The 24,932-nt window shown below is 42.8% G+C and overlaps 2 protein-coding genes across 4 annotated transcripts in view; one reads left to right on the forward strand and one right to left on the reverse strand.

Annotated features, from left to right (window-relative positions):
- The window catches only part of pdzd7a (PDZ domain containing 7a), a 22,202-nt gene extending 12,990 nt beyond the window's left edge, over positions 1 to 9,212 (forward strand). For both annotated transcript variants that reach the window (XM_044373042.1, XM_044373041.1), the window contains exons 14-16: positions 1,119 to 1,790; positions 2,111 to 2,211; positions 5,698 to 9,212. In XM_044373042.1, the coding sequence (XP_044228977.1) occupies positions 1,119 to 1,790; positions 2,111 to 2,211; positions 5,698 to 5,865 (941 nt within the window). In that variant the 3' untranslated portion in view covers positions 5,866 to 9,212. The remainder of the gene's footprint in view (positions 1 to 1,118; positions 1,791 to 2,110; positions 2,212 to 5,697) is intronic.
- A 581-nt stretch (positions 9,213 to 9,793) lies between these two features.
- Positions 9,794 to 24,932, reverse strand: part of lzts2a (leucine zipper, putative tumor suppressor 2a) — a 38,377-nt gene continuing 23,238 nt past the window's right edge. For both annotated transcript variants that reach the window (XM_044373044.1, XM_044373045.1), the window contains 7 exons: positions 13,506 to 14,162; positions 11,939 to 12,601; positions 11,697 to 11,819; positions 11,178 to 11,324; positions 10,566 to 11,081; positions 10,379 to 10,483; positions 9,794 to 10,279 (listed from right to left, as the gene is read on the reverse strand). In XM_044373044.1, the coding sequence (XP_044228979.1) occupies positions 10,097 to 10,279; positions 10,379 to 10,483; positions 10,566 to 11,081; positions 11,178 to 11,324; positions 11,697 to 11,819; positions 11,939 to 12,601; positions 13,506 to 14,129 (2,361 nt within the window). In that variant the 5' untranslated portion in view covers positions 14,130 to 14,162 and the 3' untranslated portion in view covers positions 9,794 to 10,096. The remainder of the gene's footprint in view (positions 10,280 to 10,378; positions 10,484 to 10,565; positions 11,082 to 11,177; positions 11,325 to 11,696; positions 11,820 to 11,938; positions 12,602 to 13,505; positions 14,163 to 24,932) is intronic.

The raw sequence follows: 24,932 nt of genomic DNA on the forward strand, positions 1-24,932 counted from the left end.
GCTGGTGGACTCTCTCTCATCCCAGAGGAGTATCAGATAAACAAGGGTCTTTTTGTCTCCTACATTTCCCTCTCTTACTTTTCCTCCCTCCTTACTCGCCCAATCTCACATCTGTTTCATACCTGCACATCCTATCCTGATCCTGGCATTCCATACACACATATCCACCTCCAAACCTCATAAAAACACACTTACACACACACTTACACACACACGCATTACAAGCACAAGATATCTCAGGTTTCCTGTGCCTGTGCTGAAGCTTAGGCTTGTATTACGTCTCTGCGGCCTACAGAAAAGACTGAGACATGCCCGGTTGGCCAGTGTGACACTTCAACAATACAAAGATGCTCTGAGCGTTTTCCACATTCAAGAGCCATTGAGACAATACGGTCTCACTTTAGACTGACTACAGACTTCTCACTTTCTAAGAAACCTGAAGGAAGCTGACAAGGCATCACTGAGATGTCAGTGTTTTGAAAGTTTTAGGTGGCTGACCTTACATTTCAAGAGATGCAAGTTATGAATGGCGGGCATTTTTTGTCCCATTTAGTAGGTTTGACATCTGAGTCCCTGACCTGAAACAGCTCCACTGGATATGTTAGTTTTACAAAGAAATTGAAAATATAAGCTGTCAGTGACATCTCAAAGTGTTTTAATAGGCTTATTATTGTCTATCCTTTTATATCCTTTCCAAATATTAAAATAAAATACAAGTCTGGTGTAAAACCCACTGTTTGTTGTTCAAAGGACGTCATTGAGATCCTTGCATGAACAACATTGTCCTGATGTTAGTATTTAATTCTTATAGGTTCTATGTTGTTTACCTTTTGAAGTGAAAGACGTAGCTTAGGAAGTAAAACTCTTTGTAATATATATGTGTGTAGAAAATTGCAACTTTGATGACAATGCTAAAGGGTAACTCTAGTACTCTCTCTCAAATTGACCAAATTAAGTTTGTTTTATTCTCAGTATCTTAGCTCACACTGACCTGCTGCCTTGATGACCTTCTCATAACTTTTTTCGTTTATCTAACAGACATTCTACAAATTTCATTGTCTGCAGTCTAGAGCCTGTGAGGTTAAATCTGAACTTCACATGTTTTTGTGTGTTTCCAGACTACAGGGGTGGATTCCTCCTGCAGCCGGTCCAGGACACAATGAGGGAGCGTCAGTTGATTGAGGAGTTGGAGAGACTGCGTTTGTCCGGCCAACAGTCAGGCCATCTGCCTCCATCCCGTGCCTTCACCCCCCTTCTGGATGTACCTGTGGACAGCTACGCCTCCTCCACTGTGCGCTCCCGCTCCTTGAGCCCCTCACCCACCCACAGCTTCCTTCTCACAGAATCCCCACAGAGCACCCAACGTGGGCGCCAACACAATCGCTCCCTGAACAGAAGAGAGAACGGGGTGTCGCGGTATGACGAGATCTCCTTGTTGTCTGTGTCTGACCGAGGAGATGTGACTCCTGAACAAGGGAGGTCACCTGTGAGGAACGGACGTGGGAGACTGAGGAGGGAGGTGAGTCCTGAGAGTGTCGATGGCAGATGGATTAGGCAAGAGGGCTACACAGAAGTCAGCGTACGGGTTCCTTCACAGAGGCGAGCAAGAACCCCTCTGGCTGATGTATTTGAGCCCCCGAGAGAGAAGAGCCCCTCCACAAGTAGAGGGAGCAGTCAGCCGGTAAATGGACATTCACAAAATGGTCACGGTGTGAAAAGAACAGCAACTCTGCCACCAGAGGGCTATGAAATCACCACTTTGACCATCTCCAAAGCCAAGCAGTCACTGGGTGAGTACAATACAGAATGATGTGTGTATTTCGCATTTTTATCTAAGTTTTAACTGTATGCATATTCAGGATTGTTATAGTTGTATCAGTGAGCATTTCTGTTTAATGTTTTCAGCCTCCCATATTCATTACATCACCAGTAGAGGTCAGGGCATTACTTACTACCACACTGAAAGGCTCTGAAAGAGTTAAATGTTGTAAAGATAGCTCAGAATGACCAGATAGAGTATATCCACTGTAGTTTAAGACTAGTTTGAATACAGAAATCTATTGCTGTTAGTAAATCCCTCATTTTATATGATTTCCTTGTTTGTTTACAGGTATTAGTATCTCTGGAGGTATGGAGTCTCGAGTCCAGCCCATGATAAAGATCGAGAAGATCTTCCCTGGAGGAGCTGCATCAACAAATGAGGCTCTGAAGGTGAGCAAAACAGAAACAGGGAGAAACACCTTAACATTTTACAAAAATGGGTTTCAATTAGCTAAAAAAATATGAAAAATTGTGATTCTTTGTCTTGAAGAAACATCAGAGTGAAGGTGATGAACATAATTATGTCCTTTCACCAGAAATAACACCCTGATTTGAGAGCACATTAGCTATCCATCCTGGTTGTAGTGTGTTGAGTGCCTGTCAGACCTCTGTGCGGTGGTTATGAGTTGTTTTTGTTATAAGTAGTGTGTCTTTGAAGGAGAGGGTGAAGATGTGCAATGAGGAGTGGAGAGGGGATGAGTGGGGAGCCAGCTCAAGTAGCCCATTAATTATTGATGAGGTACACGGGTGCTGGTCTGCTAATGTATTGGTAATATATTGCCTGCATAGTGACTTAACAGTCGTCCGTGGTCTCGGCCTGGCTCACTTAAACACAGATGATACACACACTCATTCACTACCGTCAACCACAGGTTAATTCTTTAAGCTCCTAGAGTCAAAGTTACAGCGGCTAAACAACACTTGGATTAAGATGCTTGAAAAGAAATGCGTGTGTAAAGAAAGTTGTAACTGAAACAGATCATATAGCTGCAATAAGAGGTTACTTATCTAAACCTGTGTTTGTGTGGGTCAATTTGCATGTGTGACCAAAAAAGTAGGTATCAATTGACAGCATTCACTCAGGTCCAAAGCCTGATTAGAGTGTCAAACATCGGGGGGATCCAGTATCTACTCAACCTTTCAAATTCGAAGAACTTCCCTCTTGTAGCTCCTTTTCACACACGCATGCCTGACATGACGCACATATGCACCCAACCTCGAATAAAAGAGAAGATAAATGAGAGACGGCACAACATTTACAGGCAATATGAGAGCAACAGAAGCTTCAGGGGAATGGCAAAGATGGAAAATAAAGCAGGATATTGGGTGTGTAAAATCCAGAAACTGGCAAAGGAAGAGAGACTGGAAAAACAGATTTAGGCCATAAAGACAGAGAAATTGTTGGTTAGCCTCAGACACAGATATGTTGCTACTCCTGTAGCACCACACTGCTATCTATTGTCTCTTCCCCACACCTTACAAACACGGCATGTCAGCTCGCCCCTATCAGCTCCCTGGCTCAGAGTTATCTCCCCCCTCCCTACTCTGCAGAGGGAAGTGAGGCCAGAGCGGCCCAGTGTTAACATGCATCCTGTCTCCTTAGACTCACATGATAACAGACAATCAGTGAAGAATGTTGTTTTGTGTGTGTATATGTGCGGGCTTGTGAACACATCCTTTCCTGCCACCTGCTTTTATCAGCGGAAACCTGGACAAGAGTGTGTCTCGCGCCCGCATTTAACTAGGCCAACCCGTTTCAATTTGTAGGCCTGTGTGTGGTTAAAGGGTTGGTTCACTCAAATAACTAAAAACCCAAACATTTTGTTTCACTGTGAACAGTTGGAACTACTCACAACTGAAAACTGTCTACATTGTGCTCTGTGGATTATCCAGAGTAACGAGGACCATGATTCTGGGAAAACATTTTACTATTGAATTTTTAGCCACGCTAGCAGAATGGCATTATGGCATTATCTAATGTGTGTCAGCCGGTCTGTCCACCACTTTGGTCCAGACTGAAATATCTTAACAACTACTTCATGAATTGCCATGACATTTTGTTGGGATTGTTGACATTCATAGTTCCCAGAAGATAAAGCGTACTGATTTTTTTGTGATCTCCTGACTTAAAGCCATCATGAGGTTGACATTTATGGCTTTGATTGAAACATCCTAACAACTGTTAGATAAATTGCCATAAAATTTTGTGCACACATTTATGTCCTGCCTAGGATGAACTGTAACTGTGGTGATCCTTTAATTTTTCATCTAATGTCATCATCAGGTCAAAATTTTGGTTTAGTTATTACTTTGTTTTATGACCAAATGCAAAACTATGACATTCCCATCAGCTTCAGCTTTACTTTGTATTTAGCACTAAATAACAAATATTACCATGCTAACACAGTAAACTAACATGGTGAACATGGTAAACATGAATGAATGCTGATGTTAGCATGTAGCTCAAAGCAACACTCCAACAGTTTGAGTACTATGCCTCACAGAGCTGCTAGCATTGCTGCAGACTCTCAATTCTGTGAACACCACAAAGTATTTCATTCACTTCCAATGTGTTTAAAATGTTTAAGAGATAGACATCTCAAAACCTGAGCAAATTGAAACAAAGCTATCAGCTTTGCTAGTTTTGGCATCTAAAATAAGATGCATCACTGTTTGTGTGTATGGATGTATCTACTTGTATATGCTGATATGGGTCATAATTTATAGTAACACAGAGAGCCAATACTTCTCCTCTCCTTAGCTAAAAACTCTCCTTAGGTTGACTTTATTTGTAATGGGCTGATAAACCACATTATGAACGATTCAGTCATGCTTTCATGCAGGCTGTAGTCATTTTACAGGCCATGTTATTTTTGGATCATGATGCCCATTGGCTAAAAAAGAGGAAACCTCATAAATGCGCTCCATAAATGTCCATAAAGAGGATGGGGAAGCTTAGATTGTGATCTATTTAATTCAAATAAATTACTTTTCAAAAATGAAAAAGCACTTTTTAATCTCCTCTTTGGTTAAATGGATCTAAATCTTTTGATGCTGTTCTCACGAAAGGCTATAGGGCTATTGGTGAAGGCCACACTGGTCTGATGAGCCATGACAGAAGCTATCAGGACAAACCTTCTCCTATACTCAAATATATTTTCTCCATTCCTTGACAGAATTGATAGAGTTGGCTGGTTCAAAATGAAGGGAAAATTAATCTATTTGTGTCTAATGACTAAAAAGGAAAAGGGAATGGGAAAAAGACATGATTGGTGGAGGTACAACAATGGCCACTGGCCTTGCGTGTGTGCGTGTTTTGTGTTTCTAACCTTCACTCTGGATGAGCGCATTAGGCAGGTGCATCCTCGGCAAATGCTCATGACATCAGAGGAAGTTCCTCTCCTCGTGGCTCCAAAGATTTGCCACACTCTGCTCGCATCCTGCAGGAAACAGAAAGCAAATGATCCCGATTCTATGTGTGTGTGTGTGTGTGTGTGTGTGTGTGTGTGTGTGTGTGTGTGTGTGTGTGTGTGTGTGTATGTGGTTGTCTCAGTGTATGTTCTTTTTTTAACAACTTTGTGCTGAAGGGAAAGCTTTATATGTGCACTAGTGACGGCCTTCAGTGTGAATACATTAAAGTAATGGGAGAGCCCCAATTCTCTCTGGCATAAATCAGGTTCCCGCTGTGGTACACAATCACTGCAGATTTATGGAAACTGTCTATAATGTTGCGCTAACAGAAAAAGAGATACAGAGTAGGAGAAAAACATACAAATTCATTTAATCCTGAAATATGAATGAAACTAAATTATTCTGTGTTTGCATAAAGTTTCACATGTTGAATTTACCCTTTTATCTTTGTTTGCATCCTTACAGGCAGGCTACGAGCTGCTGTCTGTGGATGGCGAGAGTCTGCAGGGGGTGACTCATCAGCACGCTGTGGACGTAATTCGCCGTGCATTCAGCAACAAGGCCAAAGACCCGATGGTTTTTGTGGTCAAGGTCCCTTGGGTCCCAATCAGCCCCAGGAGACCTGCTGACTAACCTCTGTGTGCCTCACAGCAAGACTGCAACTCAGGCGTGAAGGACGCCAAAACCTGCAAGTCCTGCAGGTGTGAATAAACTACACTCCAAAAGAGGAACTATGAGACAGGTGGAGCTCGGTCATAGTGAAAAGGAATGGATACGCAATAGCATTAATCCTGAATGAAAGGCAGAGGTTGTGACGAGAAGTACCGGGAAATGTGTCAGAGAGAAAGGTGAACAAGATGAAGCAGGTATTTACTCTCAGCCGAATGAAGATTGTTATAAATCACTTTTGCTATGATAAAAATGTAATATACTACGTTGAAGTAGAAATGTTGCAAATGTACAACTTTTATAACATTCCTAGTGTTTTTAGCAATCGTTTTATTAAATGCATACATGGCAACTTAACTGGACAAAAAGTAAGTAATACTGTATGTCTTTTATGATAAGATCATGTCGTTCATGACCTCCTCCTTGGTTGAAATTGTGCCACTGTTTAACACGTGGCAACCTTGCCATGACCTCTGAACAATGTCTGATTGTGGAGCCAGTGGTCTGTACTTTTAAGTTGGAGCATCTCAGTCCACCAGCCCTGCAGGCCTGCCAGAGGGAGATTACCCCAGCCTGCGTTATGAGATTTATAGATTTATACCCAGATTAAAGCCCTGTATTATGTCAAAACTGATAGTTTGGGTTTAGTGGATGTCTGGGGGGGATTATTACAAATTGCTGCTCAGTATTTTTGTGCTGTATTTTTCTGGCAGAAGTGCTTGTGCTCTGGAGCAATCCGCCACTTTAGAGGCTTAATTACACCACGCTGTGGACTGAGCTTATGCAGACATGTGGAGGGGTTGGAAAAACATGTCAATGAGAAATGCGGGACATGGAGGCCAATGGCACAGTTTAAATCACAGTAGGGTAGAGGAGATACGGGCAGCAAGGTAACTGGAATATAGTGTGCATAGTGCCTTACTTCAGCAGACAGCCACTGGGAAAAACATTGATAAAATGTTACACAGACTTGGTTTTAATAAGTGCTAGAAAAGCTGAAGGTGAAATGTTGACATGCAATTAAATTTAAAGATGAAACTGAGTGTGTCTATGCATTTGAGTTATTATAAAATACTTCAAATATTTGACTTAACAGCAATAAATGTTCATACTTGGCTCACCCTTGATGTGTTTAAAGTGAAAAAGCAATTAAATCAACAGTCATTTTAAGGTGTGACAACTTGTTCTTTAATTAAAAACACAGTCATTTGTACAAGAAATGTACACATAAAAATATACATGGACAACTACATACTTTATGAATGAATGAAGACACAACGTAAGCAAACGTAAAAAAAAAAAAAAAAAAAAAAAAAAAAGCACACAAAAAGGATGAGAAAAATGCCACAAAAAAAGACATATGTTACGTTGCTTTGGTCTAGTCACAGTGGCTACATTTGAAATAGATATTTTGTCTAAATAAAAGACAATGTCACTCTGTTATACTATTTAGTGTTTTACATATTTACACAGAAAACGGTTATGCAACAATGAAGAGAACTGAGATATGGAGAGAAAAAAAAAAGGAAGTCCAGGATGCACACAGTACTTTTCAGTGAGGGAGTTAGTTTGGTTTGCAACACCTGTGCTTGTTGTTAATCTGTACCTGTGCTGCATCTGTGGTGAGTAAGTAACAGTCTAGGTCTGGTTAATAAAGTGATTATGGTCGGACAAGCCCAACTTGTTCCATTCGGAGTCACTCACCATGGCTTTACGTTAACAATTTATGCACAGTTCAGACTTTTAATACTCTACAAAATCTCTCAAACCACAGTGAATGTGGTAATGTCATGCAAAATATAGACCGATCAAATCAAATCGATTTCTCAGAGGGGTTCAGTTAAATTTCCAAGAATAGGAAACGAAACACTTCACCTTAACTTAATGAAGAAGTCACTCAAAAGTGACCTGTTTCATGCAATTACAAACTAATGACGTGCACAAAACCCAGCGATGAAGACATGGATTGCTGTGATATTATGATACTGACGATCAAATGGACGATCAATCAGAATGGAGAGACAGCAGGTCAAAACTGAGCCTGAACTAAAAGCTCCCAACTATTTATCAGCTGCAAAGTTTGGTCATCAGAGAGTGTACAGTTGTGTCACACAGATTATATAATGTAAACAGATTTTCATGCATTACAGTATTAAGTGCACTCTATCTGCGCTGCCGTCTCCATTCATAATTGATCTATCATTTGAAATATTGGTATGTGATATATATGTCTTTATACTTTGTATATTAAACCCACACTGATACCAGTACTACAACAAAATATCTTCAGGTGCTATATATAAAAAAATATACAACATCTCCTCCATTATATAGATTTCCATTTAACTATTATTCCTCGATATAGACTCTTTGTAAAATAAAAGTTCTCAGCGCACTTCTTTTTTCTTTCACAGAGACCCGCCATGCTCAGTGTTACACACAGCCCTGCATATACTGCGAGAAAAAAAGAGCAACCCGCTGACTCAAATGTTAACATGCTCCTCACCGGTTTATACACCGGTTTATATTTGGGGCTTTAACAGCCGATCTGCCTTGAGGACATTCAGCACTGGAGCTACTGCATCTGCAATATTTAATCTCTACGCTGTCTCACCCAGCCTCTCCTGAAATCTGAAATAACAAAGACATGCAAGCATGCCAGTCTCACTACCTGTATAGCAGTCAGTGAAGATTATTATAGTCTAGGGGAGACTAGGAAGACTTTAAAAGTGTTATTTGGCTTTGGGCCGCCAAAAGCTAAATAAAGAGCACTAATGGGAACGAGGGGAACGAATGGAAACTCTGAATAAGCATGCCCCACAGTTCAAACACCAGCCTAAATCTCACAAGTGAGTGACGTTACAACCACAATGAAAGAATATGCTCCATTGTTAGTTTCCTGATGCCAACCACCGAGGTGCGTTTCACTGTTACAAAAATAGAGTTGAGTAAGAAGCAGAAATAAGAGATGGAAAGAGAAAGCAGACAGAGACAGAGAAAGAGGAGAATCAGCAGCATCCCGCTGTTATCTCCCATGCTACGGTGTGCCTCTTAGTGCTACGTAATTGTAAAACGTAAATGTTTATATCAGAGCTTGCCGCGTTGTCTGAATGGGTTGACACGTTTCTCGAGTGCAACATTGTGACTGTTGGTGGTCCAGAAGAAGTGAAGCAGCACTCAAATAAAGCATTTCCTTTGAATGTTTGGTTTCTGTCTCCTCGGCGGTTTGGGAAATAACAGAATAGGATGTCCACATGTAAGCAAACCAAGAGCCAAACGTCAAAACTGGTTTGTTTAAGGTTGATGACTTGTTTCACAGGAAAAAAAAAAAACAGTCGTATCCAGGACAAAAAAAAAAGAGCTGGAAAGTTGTGCAAAACAATACCATGTTTCCCTTGGTGAGCAGATTCTTTCTATGCCGGTGATAACCATTTATACTGCATTTCTCTGGAGTGACAACAGTCACAATACATTCCTTTTCAAATACACACTGCTGAGAAAAGACCTCCAAAACGAGCACAACACAACTTTTCTCAAGCTTTTAAAATGACATGAAATGCTGAATCGCTGAACACCATAAAACAGCAGATGTTGTATACTTGGTGTTATTTTCCCTTTAGCAGTCATTGGAGGACCAGTATGGATAAAGATGAAGTCATCATTAATAGCCAGCCGTGGTGGTGGTGTTGGTGGTGTTGATGGGACAGCTCTCATGGATCATTATATGCATGCTGGTGGCCGGGTGTCTAACCTCGTGTGCTACCTAGAAAGGTGTCTTCGTCCAGCTTACTGTGCGTGTAGTAACATGTTTTTTGCTTTAAGTTCCCGTCGTTTTCAATACCCTGATTTAAATATGGTCTGAGAAGGAAACACTTTTTTTTCACTGCTTTTGCTCCCGCAGAAGGAAAGAAGTCTTTGTGCTGGCTTTGTAGTGGAGTAAAACTCATTAAAAGCGCCGGGGGGACACCTTACGTGGATTTATAGGAGTGTATTTCTGTTAGCAGAAAGTAAGAATGCACCTTTGGGTGATCTCCCATTTGACACTGACAAGTGGTGAGTGCTCGCTCAGTGGTCCAGGTAAAGCCGTGGTGAAGTATTTGGCCCGGAGTTCAAGGTTTGGTTTACATCTTTTATGAGTGCCGGTTGTGTTCCCGTGTATCTGTGCACATATTACTGTAAGTTTATGTGTGTGTGTTTAGATCTCAGTGGCGGTGATTTCCTCAAAGTGGATGTCATTGCTGCCACTGTGGACCTCAAAGTCATCCATGTCCCTGTTCTCCAGCTCCAGACTCAGCTCCCTCATCACTCGCTCCAGGTCCCTGTTTCGACGGTACATCTGGATGTAGTTCTGCTGCAGCTGTTTCTGGTAGCGGATTACCTGTGTTTGGGAAAGTACAATAAGTAAGTAAATAGGTAGGGACTATTTATTCACTGCTGGTAACTGAATGAATGAAAAAAATATCTTCTTCTATTTTACCTTTTCCTTCTCCTCCTGCCACACCCTCCTCTCATCCTCAAACCGTGACAGCTGCTCCTCACTCGTCCTCCTCTCGTACATGAGCTCAGCTTTCAGCCTGTCCACCTGACAAAAAGTGATAGAGGAAACATTAGAAACTGCACCGTTTTATCACTCATGCCTGGAAAACGTGCTGATGAATGTGTACCTGCTGTCTGAGTCCCAACACTGTTTCTGCATTCTGTCTCTGTGCCTTGGCTTCATCACTCTCTCCTCCCCAGACCAAATGACTCTCCTCTACATCACGGTACACAGAGGGACTGGGACCGCCCCTCCCTGACACACCTCTACCCTGTTGGAGGGACAAGCTCATGCACTGCCCCTTCATGGTTGCGTTTCCAGGTAGAGAGTGTCCGCTGTGATTGGCCAGAGTTTCACGGAGTCGGGCTGACTCCTCTTCCAAACGTCCAACTTTCTCTCTGAGCAGCTCAGCTTCGCTCTTGCGCCTCTGGAGTTCGTTCTCACAGACCTCCAGCTCCAGAGATCGCGTCCGCACGGCCGTCTGGGCCTCCTGGGATCTAGCCTGGCTGGCTTGAAGCTCCGATCGGGCTTCTCTCAGCTGGGCCTTCAGCACCACAATGTCTCCAGCCTTCTGGCTGAGCTCCGACTGGTTCTCCTTCAGCTGCTGCTTCAGGAGCGATATCTCTCCTGACTTCTGACACACCTGAAGTGAGGAGAAAGAGATATAAACCATGAAAGCACAAGAACTTACCTACTAAGCATCAACTCTGGCCTATCACCTTTCCAGTGTCTCACCCACCTCCCACTTCGTCTCTTCCAGCCGTGGCCCCAGCTGGGTCTGCTCCCTCTGGATGGTGGCACACCTCCTCTCCAGTGTCTCCCTGTCCTGCAGCAGAGAGGAGAAGTCCTCCTGCAGCTTCTTTTTCTCTTGCTGTAGTTGAAATACCTGATGACACACAGAGATCCATATTTTCAAAATTTCACATACAGAAGCAGATATGTCGATCTAGAATACAACATGTACCCTCAAAGAGAGAATCTCCAGACTCACCACTAAAGCATGAGACTGGCAAAGTAATAATTTGATCTATAAATAACAAATTTGTAGCTAAGCAGGGGTTCATTTCAAAATTATATGTGTAAACAAACAGCACAAAGTCAAAAAAAACACTTCAGGAAATGTTTTTCCTCCAAAAAGATAAGTTGCATTTTGGAGCAGAACTTTTGAATTGCTTTCTTGAAAAACATTGTATTTGAATTTCCCCACATAAATCTGTCTGTGTAAATGTTTTGAAATGTTTTGAAATGCTCAGCATACCTGTAGCTGTAGCACCTGCTGTGCCCTCTGGGCCTTCTGAGAGGTCTGCTTCATCTTCGCGGCACAGCTCTGTCTCAGCTCCTCCATCTCCCTTTCACAGCGACGCTGCTTCTCTTCATACACCTTTCAGAGCAAAAGACATGTGAGAGAGGTCACAGGTTAGTGCTTCATCTGTACTATCTATCAAATTATTTATTTGCTCTTTCGGTCAGTGTGACGAGGTATGTCTCTTCATGTCTCACCTGGCAGATGGCAGCTTCATTCTCATCCAGATTTTCCCGGAGCTGCTGAAGCTCAAGATCTCGTTCCCTCAGCTTCTCCTCCAGCTCTCTCACCACTGCCTCGTAGCCCTCCACGGGTGGTGGTGAGTGACCACAGGACCCACTGTCCGACAGGGGTTGCCCACGTCCACTAAGCGACCCCGAGCCTGTGCTCTTACTGGATGAGGAACGTCCACTGTCTGAGTTAGTGTGTCCATGGCTCCCAGTTCCACCAGAAGTGTTTCGGCCCAGGACTGACACGGGCTCTAACTGGCCCCCAGTGGCAGACCCAGAGCTGGAGCCCTCACTGGGGGCCAAACTGTAGCCTGTGCTGCTGTGAGTAGGGAGGCTGGAGAGGGAGTTTCTCCCTGAATCGGACATGGAGCAGGACTGGCTGCTCCGAGCATTGCGACCCCCGCTGTAGGAGTTACGCTTCCCTTCAGAGCCAGAGCTGCTGTTCCCTCCGTTGCTGTTTGCGCCGTTGGTGCTGTTGGATCCTCCGAGGGGCAGTAGGAGGTTGAGGCTGCCCTGGCTTTCTGACAGACTGCTGCCTCCTGGCCGTGGAGACAGGTAATGCACGGAGTGACGATTCTTGGGAACAACAGGTTTGAACGCTGTAGGACGGATCAGCACTTTCTCCATGTTCTGAAAGTACAAAATTATATTAAAAAATTGCATTAGTGATTGATAAAAGCTAAGCCGCACTAATTAGCGACGGGTGAATAAAACTCATTAGAAAAGGGTGAGTGATATGCTGGCAGGTCAGCCCTCCAGGCTCTGATTAGTTTAATTTGGTTTAATTGATATTCATGGGCTTCATTAAGCAATTTTCTTAATGATTTTCCTATCATCTAAGATAGAGACAGAGACAGGCGGGCAGAGAGAGGCAGAAAGTGAAAGAGGAGAGGACAAAGAAAATCTGTTTAAAGGGCAGAGTAACAAGGAGGAGGGAGGAGGAAGAGACGAGACAAAGACAGAGCGGGGGAAAGCTCCTCACATGTTCTGTAAGCATTTTTCTTAACGATCTTCCTCAGGGCTCACTGAATGTAAGTGAGCACTGACATTGATCATGATGTGTCTGCAAGGTGAGTAGCTGTCAAATGATCCATCTGAGGCTGTCAAGCCAGTGATTAAGCTTCCAGCTGGATCGATGGAAACGAATAGCCAATTAGACAGCTGAGGAAAATCTGCCATAAAACATGTCAGCATATGATGCACCAACGCTCACGTCTGCATAAGTATTTCATGAGTACGGTATTTATTACAGGCAGAGTGGATAAAAAAGTCCTCACCACACTAGCTGTAATTAAAGAAGACATTGTCAGAGGTCATACTCAACGACACAACAGCACCTACAGAGCTGGTGTGGATTTAGTTTCATACTGATACACCTCCAGTAGGGTAGGGTAGTGTGTTCACTTTCTCAACTATTGGAAAAGTATGACTCTGAGCAAGGACTTTTTTGACTTAGTAGCTTACTAGCTTTTTTTAAAAGCTCTTGAAAAAGCTAGAAAGTATTTATACATATAGCGCAATCTACTCCACTTGCCTTCTCTAACTGTCCGGACACTGGGATGAGTTTGGGTGGAGGGCCTCCAATGTTGCCATTCAGAGTCCTGTTGTCCCTTTGGTCCTCTGAGTCACTGCAGGGGCTTGCAGCAGCCAGTGCCAGGTTGTCGTTCCAGTCTCCAACCACCGCCTCATCGCTCCCATATCCAAAGTTCCCATTAATTCCACCACCTGCAGCTCCAGCAACTGTTCCACCCCCGCCTGACCCAGCAGAGTTACCAGGCCGGGGCTGCTTCTTGGTGGGCAGCGGTGGAGGTAGAATCTGGGCCTGGGGCTGCGTTTGGTTGCTGATAACCAGCAGCTGCTCCAGGGAGCTCCCGCTGCGGAGGGTATTATCCTGGAGCCGGAAGCAGCTTGTAGCCGGTGTGGAACGGCGTGGCTTGGTGGTGAACTCGCTGGCGGCCCGGCAGTGTCTCTCCTGGTACGTCCTGCCTGATATGAGACTGCTGACAGAACCCATGGCTGTCCCAGAGCTACAGGGCCCACAGGGGCCAGAGCAGGGGCCTGAGGGGGAGTGGGATGATAGCGGCCGGCACTGCTGGACGTCGAGACCTGGATTGGGGTGGTCACTCACGGTTACAGGTAGTGCCTGAACCAGAGCCATAGCACTCCGACGGCGTCAGACACACCACACACCCTGGAATAAGAGAGAGAGAGAGAATAAGGATAAAATTTTTAATGCAACAGATGTAACTATTACACATGCTCTGTTGAGTTGTATCCATGCACGCAAGGGTTTTCGTTCAACATTCATGAGACATAATTCTAACTTCTAACTGCCAATGACGTAATCACCAATTTCATGGCCCTTTAGTCCCCTGAAATTTGACTTATAATATTTATAAAGCAAATATTTGACATAGGCTCAATAATCAAAACATCCAGAGCTGGCACTAGGACCCGGCAGAGCCTGCTGCACAGAGCTGCACTGTGCAAAAACCAGTGAAACTCCACTACAGCAGAGTAGATTGTTGCTCCACAGCCACACATAAAGAGATGAAATGATCAAAACTGACACCTACGAGCGAAATATATTTAAAACATATATCAGTCTTGTAGGCGATCAACTCATAGCATCCTCATTGGTTCTCACAGCAGACAATCAAACAAAGGTGAAACTAATCACGTTAATGATTGCATTTCATTAGGTGTTCCAGTTTCAGAACTTCACCGTTACACTTAAATAGAACGGAGCCAACGTTAACGGCACGAGTAACACCTGTGCTGTTCCTATATAAACACTACTTGCTGTATGTCTGCGGTGAAAAAGCTCCATTGGACTGTCACTGTTTCATTTTGCCTAAAATTAAGTAAATTTTGTAATGCAATGAATAATGAGTAATGATTTAGTTTACAGACAATCATTATGATTTCTCCTCATTGATAACTTTGCATGTTTCCTCAGTATGTTTATTTAAATGAAAGGTTTTTGACAAAAAATTTAAGGTTATACATTTAATGATACATGTTGCAGAAAAAAAATTATCTGTCTTCTATGGATTCGATAGCTGGATTCTATTATCCCTGACAAGTTCAGCAGAAAATATTGGGTTGTTGCCCCATTGTTTTATACAGGCTTTAAATGCCCCAAATAAGCCCTCAAGTTTCTCAAGAATTTACAGTACAGTCGTATAAGTTGTATATACAATGTTTGGTAAACATAAATATTTGCAACACTTAAACATAAAACATAATTCTCCAGGTTCTTGCAGAGTGCTGACAGCTGCTACAGTAATGTGATCTGTGCTTACTGTTTCATCCATGTGTAAAAAAAAGTGTGAATTCGACTCACTATGTGGTAAATAGCTTGACTGTCAGCTTTGAATTATGGGCCTAATCATCTATAATTATTATCCTTAAATTGTTACTGATGATGTTTTAATATTTACAATATTAAAATGTGTTATATTTATTTCACATTCAAACTAATCACAATTAAATCCTCCTTGCAACAAAGAAGCCAAATTATTTATTGATTTAAGGCCTGTTGCCGCTCGCAAAACTCATTAGCAGCAACCATGTTTATTCCCCAGACATGTCCCCAGACCCCCCACCACCACCACCCTAGTTAAGGCTCATCCTTCATTAAAAATACTGTATATCTCTAGTGACACTGCTGCTAATTGCCGATGTCATTAAAAGACAAAAAAGAGAGGATTTAGTAGAGACCGAGGATGACACAGACAGAGGGAGAGGGAATGAGTCACAGTCATCTCCATCTGCAGCTACTCTGTGATATTTTTTTTCTCTGAATGTCCCTGTCTGAACCTGTGGAGCAGTCATCTGTGTATTAGTTCAGAAGGGGGTTTGAAAACTTCACTGTTTCATGATCAAAATGCTCATACACCAATCAAAAAACCTTTGAAGAAATGAACAATAGACTCACTTGGTGCTGCACTGACCCTCTCTATTTTTAGGGAGTGAAACATGGATACATATTAGCGACACAATAAGTGGCAGCCATTTGCAGACAGTATTATCAGTGTTAGTTGCCCGGGGGAACAGAGAGGGGACACATATCCTCAGTCTGTCGTGCCAAACCCAAATCCGTCTGGCCAAGTGGAATAATCCACGCCAGCTATGACTGCACACAGTCTGCCAGGACTAACACAATCATACAGACTGACACTCAGTGTTGTGTGTGTGCATGAACATCCGCATACACACACAAAATGCATTCATCAAAACGGAGCAGAATGTTCATATGAGTATAAAATGAAGTCAGGTGATAGAAAGTCTCGCAAATAAGTGTCAATAAATAGGTGATAAAGAGAGAAGTGCAGATGAACAAGAGGAGTTTTCTTAACTAAAGCACAATTATAACAGTTAGATTAGGTTGCACTTTATTGCCACTTCATTGCAGTTTCATATTCACAAGCAAAACAAGACTAAAAGTCTACGGGCAAGCTAGCTGCTCTCCGAGACTGCACATTTTCTAATTAGCACTAAACGCAAAGTACAACTGAGGCTGATGGGAATGTGAAAAGTTTTGCAGGTTAACCAAAGTATTATTTAATATCTAAAGATGATGCTAGATGAAAAGTTAAATGATCTCTAAGTGATTACATTTCATCCTGAGGGGGCATGAATGTGAGTGCAAAATTTCAGGGCAATATGTCCAATCATTTTAAAGACTCAAAACTACAAAGGTTAACCTCACAGTGGCTCTAGAAGAGCAAACTCATTCATCCTCTGAGGACTATGACCATCTGTACAAAGTTTAGTGACAATCCATTTAACAGTCCATTTCAGTCCAGACCAAAGTGGTGGACAAGCATGGCTAAAAAAATCAATGCAGCACAATATTACAGAAAAATCTTCTATTCTTGCAGCCTAAGTCCTTCATTATGCTTTGAACGAAGTGGTTGTTAGACCATAAAACAGCATCTGAAAGCCCGTCCCCCCAGTTTTCTCATCTCAGTACATCTGGCCAATTGCTGCTGTTTTGTAATTTACAAAAATTGGTAGATGCAGCCTGCCCAATTATGACATTGAAAACCTGTGGCAAGGAAAGGTGTTCAGACATTTTTTGATGATCCAACAAGCATTGACGCCTTTACGTAATTTTTTTTTTACTTTCTGAAACTGACACTCGCACCCATTATAGGAAGCGATTGGCCAGGTGAGTAGAGGTGAAAAAGTATGCAGGATCTGAAGTTATCTCTAAAGCTTTCATTCTTCAGACAACTTTGTCACCTTTTGAGCCCATGAATGCCTTTGAGGAGAGACTATGTGCACTGTTATCACTATTTAAACCCTCAACCCCTAAGATGTTGTATTGGATGTAAAAATTGAAAAACTGAAAAAAAAGGTTGGAGCTTTTGAAGAGGCAAAGAGGACACCAAGGACTGGACAATAAACTAAATTTATCAAATTACAGACACCAATTACCAATACAATTATTCAAATCACGATTTTCAATATGTACGTTGTCTGAATCCCTGAAAATAGCTACAACAACCTGTGATATATAACCAGAGGTTCAACCAATCAGTCAGCCCACAGTACAGTGCAGAAGAACAGAACCAAGTGGTCATACTCTAACTATCAGGACAAATAAATTAGACTAATGGACTAATTTATAACAAACTTTCTAAATGTATTGTTACATTTATCTTTAAATAATTGTGACAGTTCATCATAATACAGATTTGAGGTCATATCATTCAACCCTTCGTCAGAAAACATAAGTGTTGTCAAATTATTTGTAAATGATCAGTCATCGGTGTGGTTCAGTTCCTGCCAGTTGACTCCAGTTTGGAAGAGTCTACAAGTCTACAAGTGAGTGAGAGGGAGTGAAGGGGAGTAAAGGAAACTTCATGAGTATACATGAGTCAAGGAGATAAAGATATGTGTGGTATGTGATCACTTCCCATGCCAAAATAATCACGCCTCACAACCTCCTTTCACCTTTTATCCAGCCATCCCCACCTCGACTTCACTCCCAGCCCTGACAAGGACCTCTCAGGCAGGGATAATAGAATTAACAACCCTCTGAGACCGTCAACCATGACCCCCCAAGCCCTAACCCTGTGACCCCCTGATGAGTGGAGGGGAGCTGGGGTCTGATTCTGTCCTCCCACCCCTTGTGACCTCCAAGGGTCTGGTTTTGTTCTGGCTACTCAGGCAACAAATCCCAAAAGCTAATTTCCCCCTCTGATGTTGCTCACTGGTTATTTCTTAAAGTTATTGAAGTCCTCCTCTCCTCCCCTCCTGGGCTGCATTTCTCTGACAAAGTGAAAATACTTTTACCATCCCTCCATCCACCCTCACCGCTTTCTCCACCTTCCTCATTACACGCATCCTCCTCTGCTGTCAGCAACACAAGACAGGCAGAGAAAAACCAGTCAACGTCCCCAAAAATAGAAAACATCTCAAGTGCCTGAAATCATTCTGATAGTCTTTCATGAGGCATTTCTCTCTGCGAGGCATTTGAATCAATGTTCAAAAATAAACTCCAATAGTGTTGCTGCCAGCGATTACGGTGTCAATCCAGGGGCACTTTACACCGCATCCTGACACTCTAAAACTCTTAAATGATGCTGAATGGCTTAAAGGCAGGCTCACTGCTTCTGACAGGGACTGGAAATACATCTAGTGGTTGTGAAAGTTTACCCTCCGCATGGTACCAACTGGCCCAGGATGAGTAAGAACAGGACTGACAGAAGAAAGAGGTTCCCAGGTAGCTCTCTAACAAGATCCAGAAGTGAGGTCTGTGACGGGGAAATAATCCCGTTATCATAAGTCTGTTAATAACGCCAGCATTACCCAGGAGAGGAAGCCCATTATTCCGCAGCAGCAGATCACCCCTTGCAATCACACGCAACCTCCAAGCTGTTCCGGAGACTCGGCTGGGCTCAAGACAGAGTTAGAGAAGCGAGAAAGAAGAAAGAAGAAAAAGAAGGGGGTTTTAGGGGTGAAGAGACAAAGGAGGGCTGGGTGGGGGTGGTGGTTGGGGGTTTAGGGGAATTCCAATACCAGGTAGTCCAAAGAGAGGCTCCAAAGAGGTCTGAGTCCTTGAGAAAACCAAGCATTTATAATCCTGTTTGGTCATTATTTGGTGAGCACACAGACACCGGGATCTGAGCACCTTAAGATATCCTAACAGGAAAATCAAATGTGAAGGGAGACATAATCTTCTATCCAAACCATCTCCTCTACTGCTGAGTAGCCAACACCATGTCAGCTTGAAGGAGATTTCCTCTTTATCTTTTCTCATCTTTCTTCCACTTGTCTGTTTCTTTCAGATATTGTAACAATAAAAGAAAAGACAAATGGCAGAGAAGGTTAAGGCTAAGGTTGCATCTATAGTAGTCTCAGTTGATGTGAGCCATTCTTGTGAAACCAAACCACACAAGGAGAAACTGTAAATTAATGACTAACACATCTTCCAGAGGTTATAGGTGCTGTTGTTGTCACCCTTTCCAGTCTAAAGATATTTAGAGCAAATGAAGCAGAGCTGCTGTGGATAGTTGTGTTAAACTGGATAATGCACAAGCTAGCAGTTGTGTGATGCTACTGTGCCAATGATTGGTTTCAATGCAAATAGACACAAACATAATGTGAAGTGCAAAGCTTCCAGTGTGCGCGCTCTGGGTTTGAACTGACTCTATTGGCACTGTCAATGAGGTCAGGGTCAACCTGAGAAGTCATGGCAAGCAATCAGCATTTCTTAATAGCATCAGACTATTAACTCTATATATTGGTTACAATATGGATAAACGTAGGGCCACAAATGTTTTTCATCACCAATTTATTTTCTTCCACTGGTCAACAAATAATTTAATCTATAGAATGCCAAAAAATTGTAAAAATCCTTATCATATGTTCCCAGAGTCCGAAAAGACATCTTAAAATAGCTTGTTTTGATACAAACCCTAACAGGTACTTAATTTGTAATGATGTCAAACAGACAAAACAACTAATCCTAAAATTGGAGAAGTTGGAACCAGCAAATGTTTGACATTTTTACTCAATAAATGACTAATAAACTATAAATCAATTAAAATTGTTTGTCAATTTTCTGTTAGTCTCTATAAAGTTCATCCTATAAAGTTGATAAGGCAAACTTGTTTATGAAGCAACATTTGCATTTATTTGAAGCTGTGTTTCTGGCCACCTGACAAATGTAAATCCAATATTCACTCTCCTTTCAGCTCTGTTTTTGTTTCCACCAACTCCTGAGGGAAATATCTGGCTCTTGAGCAAGTGCCTCGCTATATTCATCAGCTATTTGCTGCCTGCTGCAGCAGGAAAAAATGCTGATGAAAGCAGTGAGACTGATTGGTGGGGCATAAAACCAAAACAATGAACTGAAAGAAGCTAAAATGCTCCATAGAGCTGTGGAGAACTGCAGAGTCGGGTGCTAATTCTCTTTGGATTCATCACTATGAGCAACCCATTTCAGTCATTTGATTGATTATTAATATAAAAACACTGATTAGAGCAGCTTCAACCAGTGGTAAAGGTGACATGATGAACTGCCATGTTCTACCTCCTTCCTTCACTTTGATCCCTCTTTCCTGTTCTCATTTACACCCATATCTCTTTTCCTTGCTTCCTTGAATCCTGTGCTGGATTATTGCTCAACTGCTCTCTTGTCACTCTTTCCTTTTCCATCCCCCTCCCACCTTTCCTACAACTCCCTGCTCACTGGTCTATGGAGCTAGATTTTCATCTGCCCCTTCTTTAGTAGCGACACCACAGCGTGACTAACCAAAGGCAAAGCCAGTGTGGAGAAGGGAGCAACAGGTGGAAAGTATAAAATTGTCAGATCAGAGCAGGCACTATATGGACGAGGGCAGAAGTATCAGTATGTGAGCAATAATAAGAGCCATTCATAAAAATGCCTTTGTATAATGTTTCCTCTTCTTTGATGGGTGGCCACAAAAACAGTAGTCCGTGGTACCCAAACACTTTGAGTTTCCAACATAAAGCAGGACACTGAAAGAGTGTGATGTGAGGTTGAGAGCTTGTTCAGACTACTAGAAATATTCAACTTTCGTATACAGAGCCTGGGTGGCCTAGATTAATCCTGAGACCAGTGATCCCGGCGGATGGAGAGAGTGAGAACGACAGACAGAGAGAGGAAGAGAGAAAATCAACAGGCGAGGTGAGTCACGATAATCCTCGACAGGCCTGCTAACAAAAGAAAATCCACAAGTACAGGCAAGGCCGAAACACACACAATACCTCAGCAAGGCAATCAGTCCACACCTAATCTACTCTCCCATTTATTTGTCATGCATCTACTCATTGAAACACCACAATAAAACTTCAAACAGGCAAGAAAATGGTATTGTAATGAAGTCAGTCGACTGCGCTGTAAAATGAGAGAAGTCTTTTAATGTTTTGCCAGAAGACCTGAGGTTATATTATGCCTCCATTCCAACACAATGACTGTCTGTCTGAGTGGTTGCTCACTGTCACCTACCCCCACGTGGCTTGGCTTTAAGGTCTCGCGGTGTGTGTGTGTGTGTTTGAGATTGCTGAATGCATGCAAACCTACTCAGTCCTCATTAACCCGTCGCCTCAGTGCCAAGTCTCTTTTCTCTCAAACCACAGAGATATTGTTCTGTTTGGCAAAGTAACATGCTTGACATTGTACCTTTGAACAAAAGTTGTGAGTTTGAGCGTCCAGGCTGCTGCGGGGGCTCTGACTTCATTAAACCAGGTTTTCTGTGATGAAATGGAGAAATAACTTTTCTAAAGTGAGTCTGTGCAGGAGTAATTGGCAACAGGTCCTCCCACAGTCCAGTTTTTTTTTCTCTTCCTCTTCTTTTACAACCAACTTGTTGCTGTTTCAGACTTTAGCTTCTCCCTCTGTTTGGGAGCGTCGTCATGGCAGCAGAGGCCCACATTTTTCATGCACGGGGCGAAACAAGATAGAAAGAGAGGAAGAATGGGAAAAGGAAGGAAGGAAGAAAGTGAATAGGTGAATAAGTGAGTGAGTTTCGTGTTTGTGTGTGTGTGTGTGTGTGTGTGTGTGTGTGTGTGTGTGTGTGTGTGTGTGTGTGTGTGTGAGATAGCCTGATAGCCTGACAGTCTGACAGCGGGCAGGTTGGCTCTTTAGCATCTCAAAGCATCTGGCCTCAATTCGGACGTGAGAGTCTGCACGAGTGTGGGGTGACCGGAGCCTAGATTCTCTAACACACATAACTGCAGAGAAACTCACCAAGTCCCTGTGGGGGTTGACAGAGAGAGCAGCCAGCAATCTATTGAAATAGGATGCGGTAGATGTCAATGACATGAAAGTAGCGACACAGCCTTGTGAAAACACTATGGTCATTTGGGGACACAAACTGTCAATCACACGCTTATTTATGGGTTCGGTTCGAGTTGTCCTATCGGTTTCTCTGGTTACACGCATAGTTTGTCGAGGTAAAATCTTTACAAACGTCAAAACATATGGTCATACACAGGTCAAGCTTCACCATACTGCATGGACTAAATTACCGTAAACATTAATTTCACTTTTCACTATGCCATACGTTGTGAAATACATGTTTTTCTATAAAATCCACTTCTCAAATGTTAAAGAAATAGTTCAACGTTATGGGAAATATGCTTATTCGCTTTCTTGCCGAGAGTTAGATGAGAAAATTGATACCACTCTCTACATGTCTGTGCCCTAAATATGAAGCTACAGCTTAGCTTAGCTTAGTTTAGCATAAAGACTAGCAACAGAGGGGAACAGCTAGCCTGGCTCTGTCCAAAGGTAACAAAATCCACCTCCAAACACCTCCAAAGCTCGCTCACTAACAAGTTATGTCTTGTTTGTTTAAACCTACAAAAACCAACATGTAAAAGTTGTGGTTTTACAGAGGGTTGTGTGGTGGATGATTTCTTGTCTATTCCTTTAAATGTTGTCTTAACAGAAGCAGCAGTACAAGGCCTGATTTAAATAGTCTGAAATTTGTAAAAGTGTGAGTTAAATCAGGAACTGTCCGATCAAGAAAAAGTAAATAAGATTACAAATCTGACCAGACACTCAGTGACAGTATCAGTACTTGCTATGACCACATTTCAGTTGTTACAAAAAACATATTAAGCCCTAAACAGCACCAGAGCCAGAGATGATCCGTTTATAGTCAGCTGGCACAGGAGGAAATTGAGGTAAGAGTATGTGAAAAAGGGGAAGATGGCTGACATTCCTGGTCTGCTCCAAATGTTGGATTTTCCAGGAAGTTTTCCAGCCACTGACAGTTATCCAGCGGCGGTCAGTGGTCAGACAGGCAGACACTGGAAATGCTGAGAATGCCGGTGTTAGAGACACAGGGATTAGTGTGGCCAGTGGACTACTGTTTGTCAGAATCAATGACCAGTTCAGCCTTAACCCTGATAAAACCACTTTACTCTGACTGTTTATCTTTTAATACAATCATCGAGGGGCAGCCATGATTCCTTTATTACCGCATGAGCAAGTCGTTCTATTTTTAGCATGTTGTTTGCTAGAGAATATTTAGGAAAATCCAGGTGCTCCGGCTGTTCTGACTTCTCATTGTCCCAAATGTAGAGAGAAGAGTTAAGTTTTCCCTCCTAAACTTCCCTTCCTTCCTCCCCTGCTGCTTTGGCTGTATGAACAGTGGAGGGCTATTGTTTCAGTTTAACAGAGGGCAGAGAGCAGAGAGAAAGGGTCTGTTATCTCACGCTGAAAGCAACACACTTTGACTGACAACGTGACCCATAATGTGAGGGAGAGCGAGGAGGGGGGCAGAGACGGGACTCTTGATTGTAAGCGAGCGGCTTACTTACTATCAAACGCAGCTTTCAGTGAGGAAAAGTAGGCCACCTCAGGGTTTTTTTTAAACATTTCAGCAAAGGTGTCACAGCTTTAGAGTGAGATTACTGATCATAGCCGAAGCAGAATACAGCACACACAATGCCACACACACACGCACACCCAGCGCTACTAAATGCAGGCAGACAAATGAGTTCCACAGCAGCTATTACATAAGCAGCAACGCCTCAGTTTAACTGTACCAGCCTCGATGTATAATTCACTTCTACTCATTTGAGAAAGTATTTGACATGGCAAAGAAGCCAGCGGCAGCAGCAGCAGCACATAAACACGTGTGTATTCAGACATACTGTCCGTGCCGCCTGCATGCGGCTGTAAACTCGAGGAAGATGGAAGGGGGGACAGACTGGCGTGGAAAACACTCATTCAGCAAAGTGAACAGAAGCCAGGCCGACGTCTAATCTCTCGCTGTCTCTCCGTCTTCCTGTGTTTCTGTCTCTCGCTCTCAGCCTCCCTCCTTCAGTGTTCCACCATGCTTCTCAACTAGAGGCTTTACATAAATACCTGGCATGAGATTTAGCTCGACGGGATCACTGGAAAATAATGGAGCTGAGGATAGAAGAAGAGGACGAAAAGGAGGGAAAACCAAAGGAGAAAGAGAACCAAAAAAAGAAAGTCTTGCTACCCTTCATTTGGGAAGACTGCGACCTCCGCTACTTTATTATCTTTCAGTACATTTACACACCATATACACACAAGAAGCATGAGTCAACATGACTGGAAAGGGTTACGTACGTGACCTGCAACACGTGACACACGTTTACCTCATTTGTTTTGTTCAGAGCGGATGAGGTAACCCATCTCACTCCTTTACCCTCCAAATTCTCCATCTCTGTCCTACTTTCACTCCCCTGGTTCAACTTTACGTCACCGTTTGCGTCTCGACACCTGCCCATTTACGGCCGCTGTGATCATGGAGTGAAACGTCAGTCCCTCTAACTGTTCCAAAACCCAGTCTGGATAATTACAGTCTTCTCTTCTCAGCGTGCTCTCAAATGAAACCTCAACATGACATGGTCAAACAGACAGCTACTACAAAGAGTTGAGTGAATGGACGGCTTCTAACCGCTCTGACTATAAACATATCTGCTGACACATCACTCCCGG

This window comes from Thunnus albacares, chromosome 14 (genome assembly GCF_914725855.1).
Source record: "Thunnus albacares chromosome 14, fThuAlb1.1, whole genome shotgun sequence".
NCBI classification, from domain to species: Eukaryota; Metazoa; Chordata; class Actinopteri; order Scombriformes; family Scombridae; genus Thunnus; species Thunnus albacares.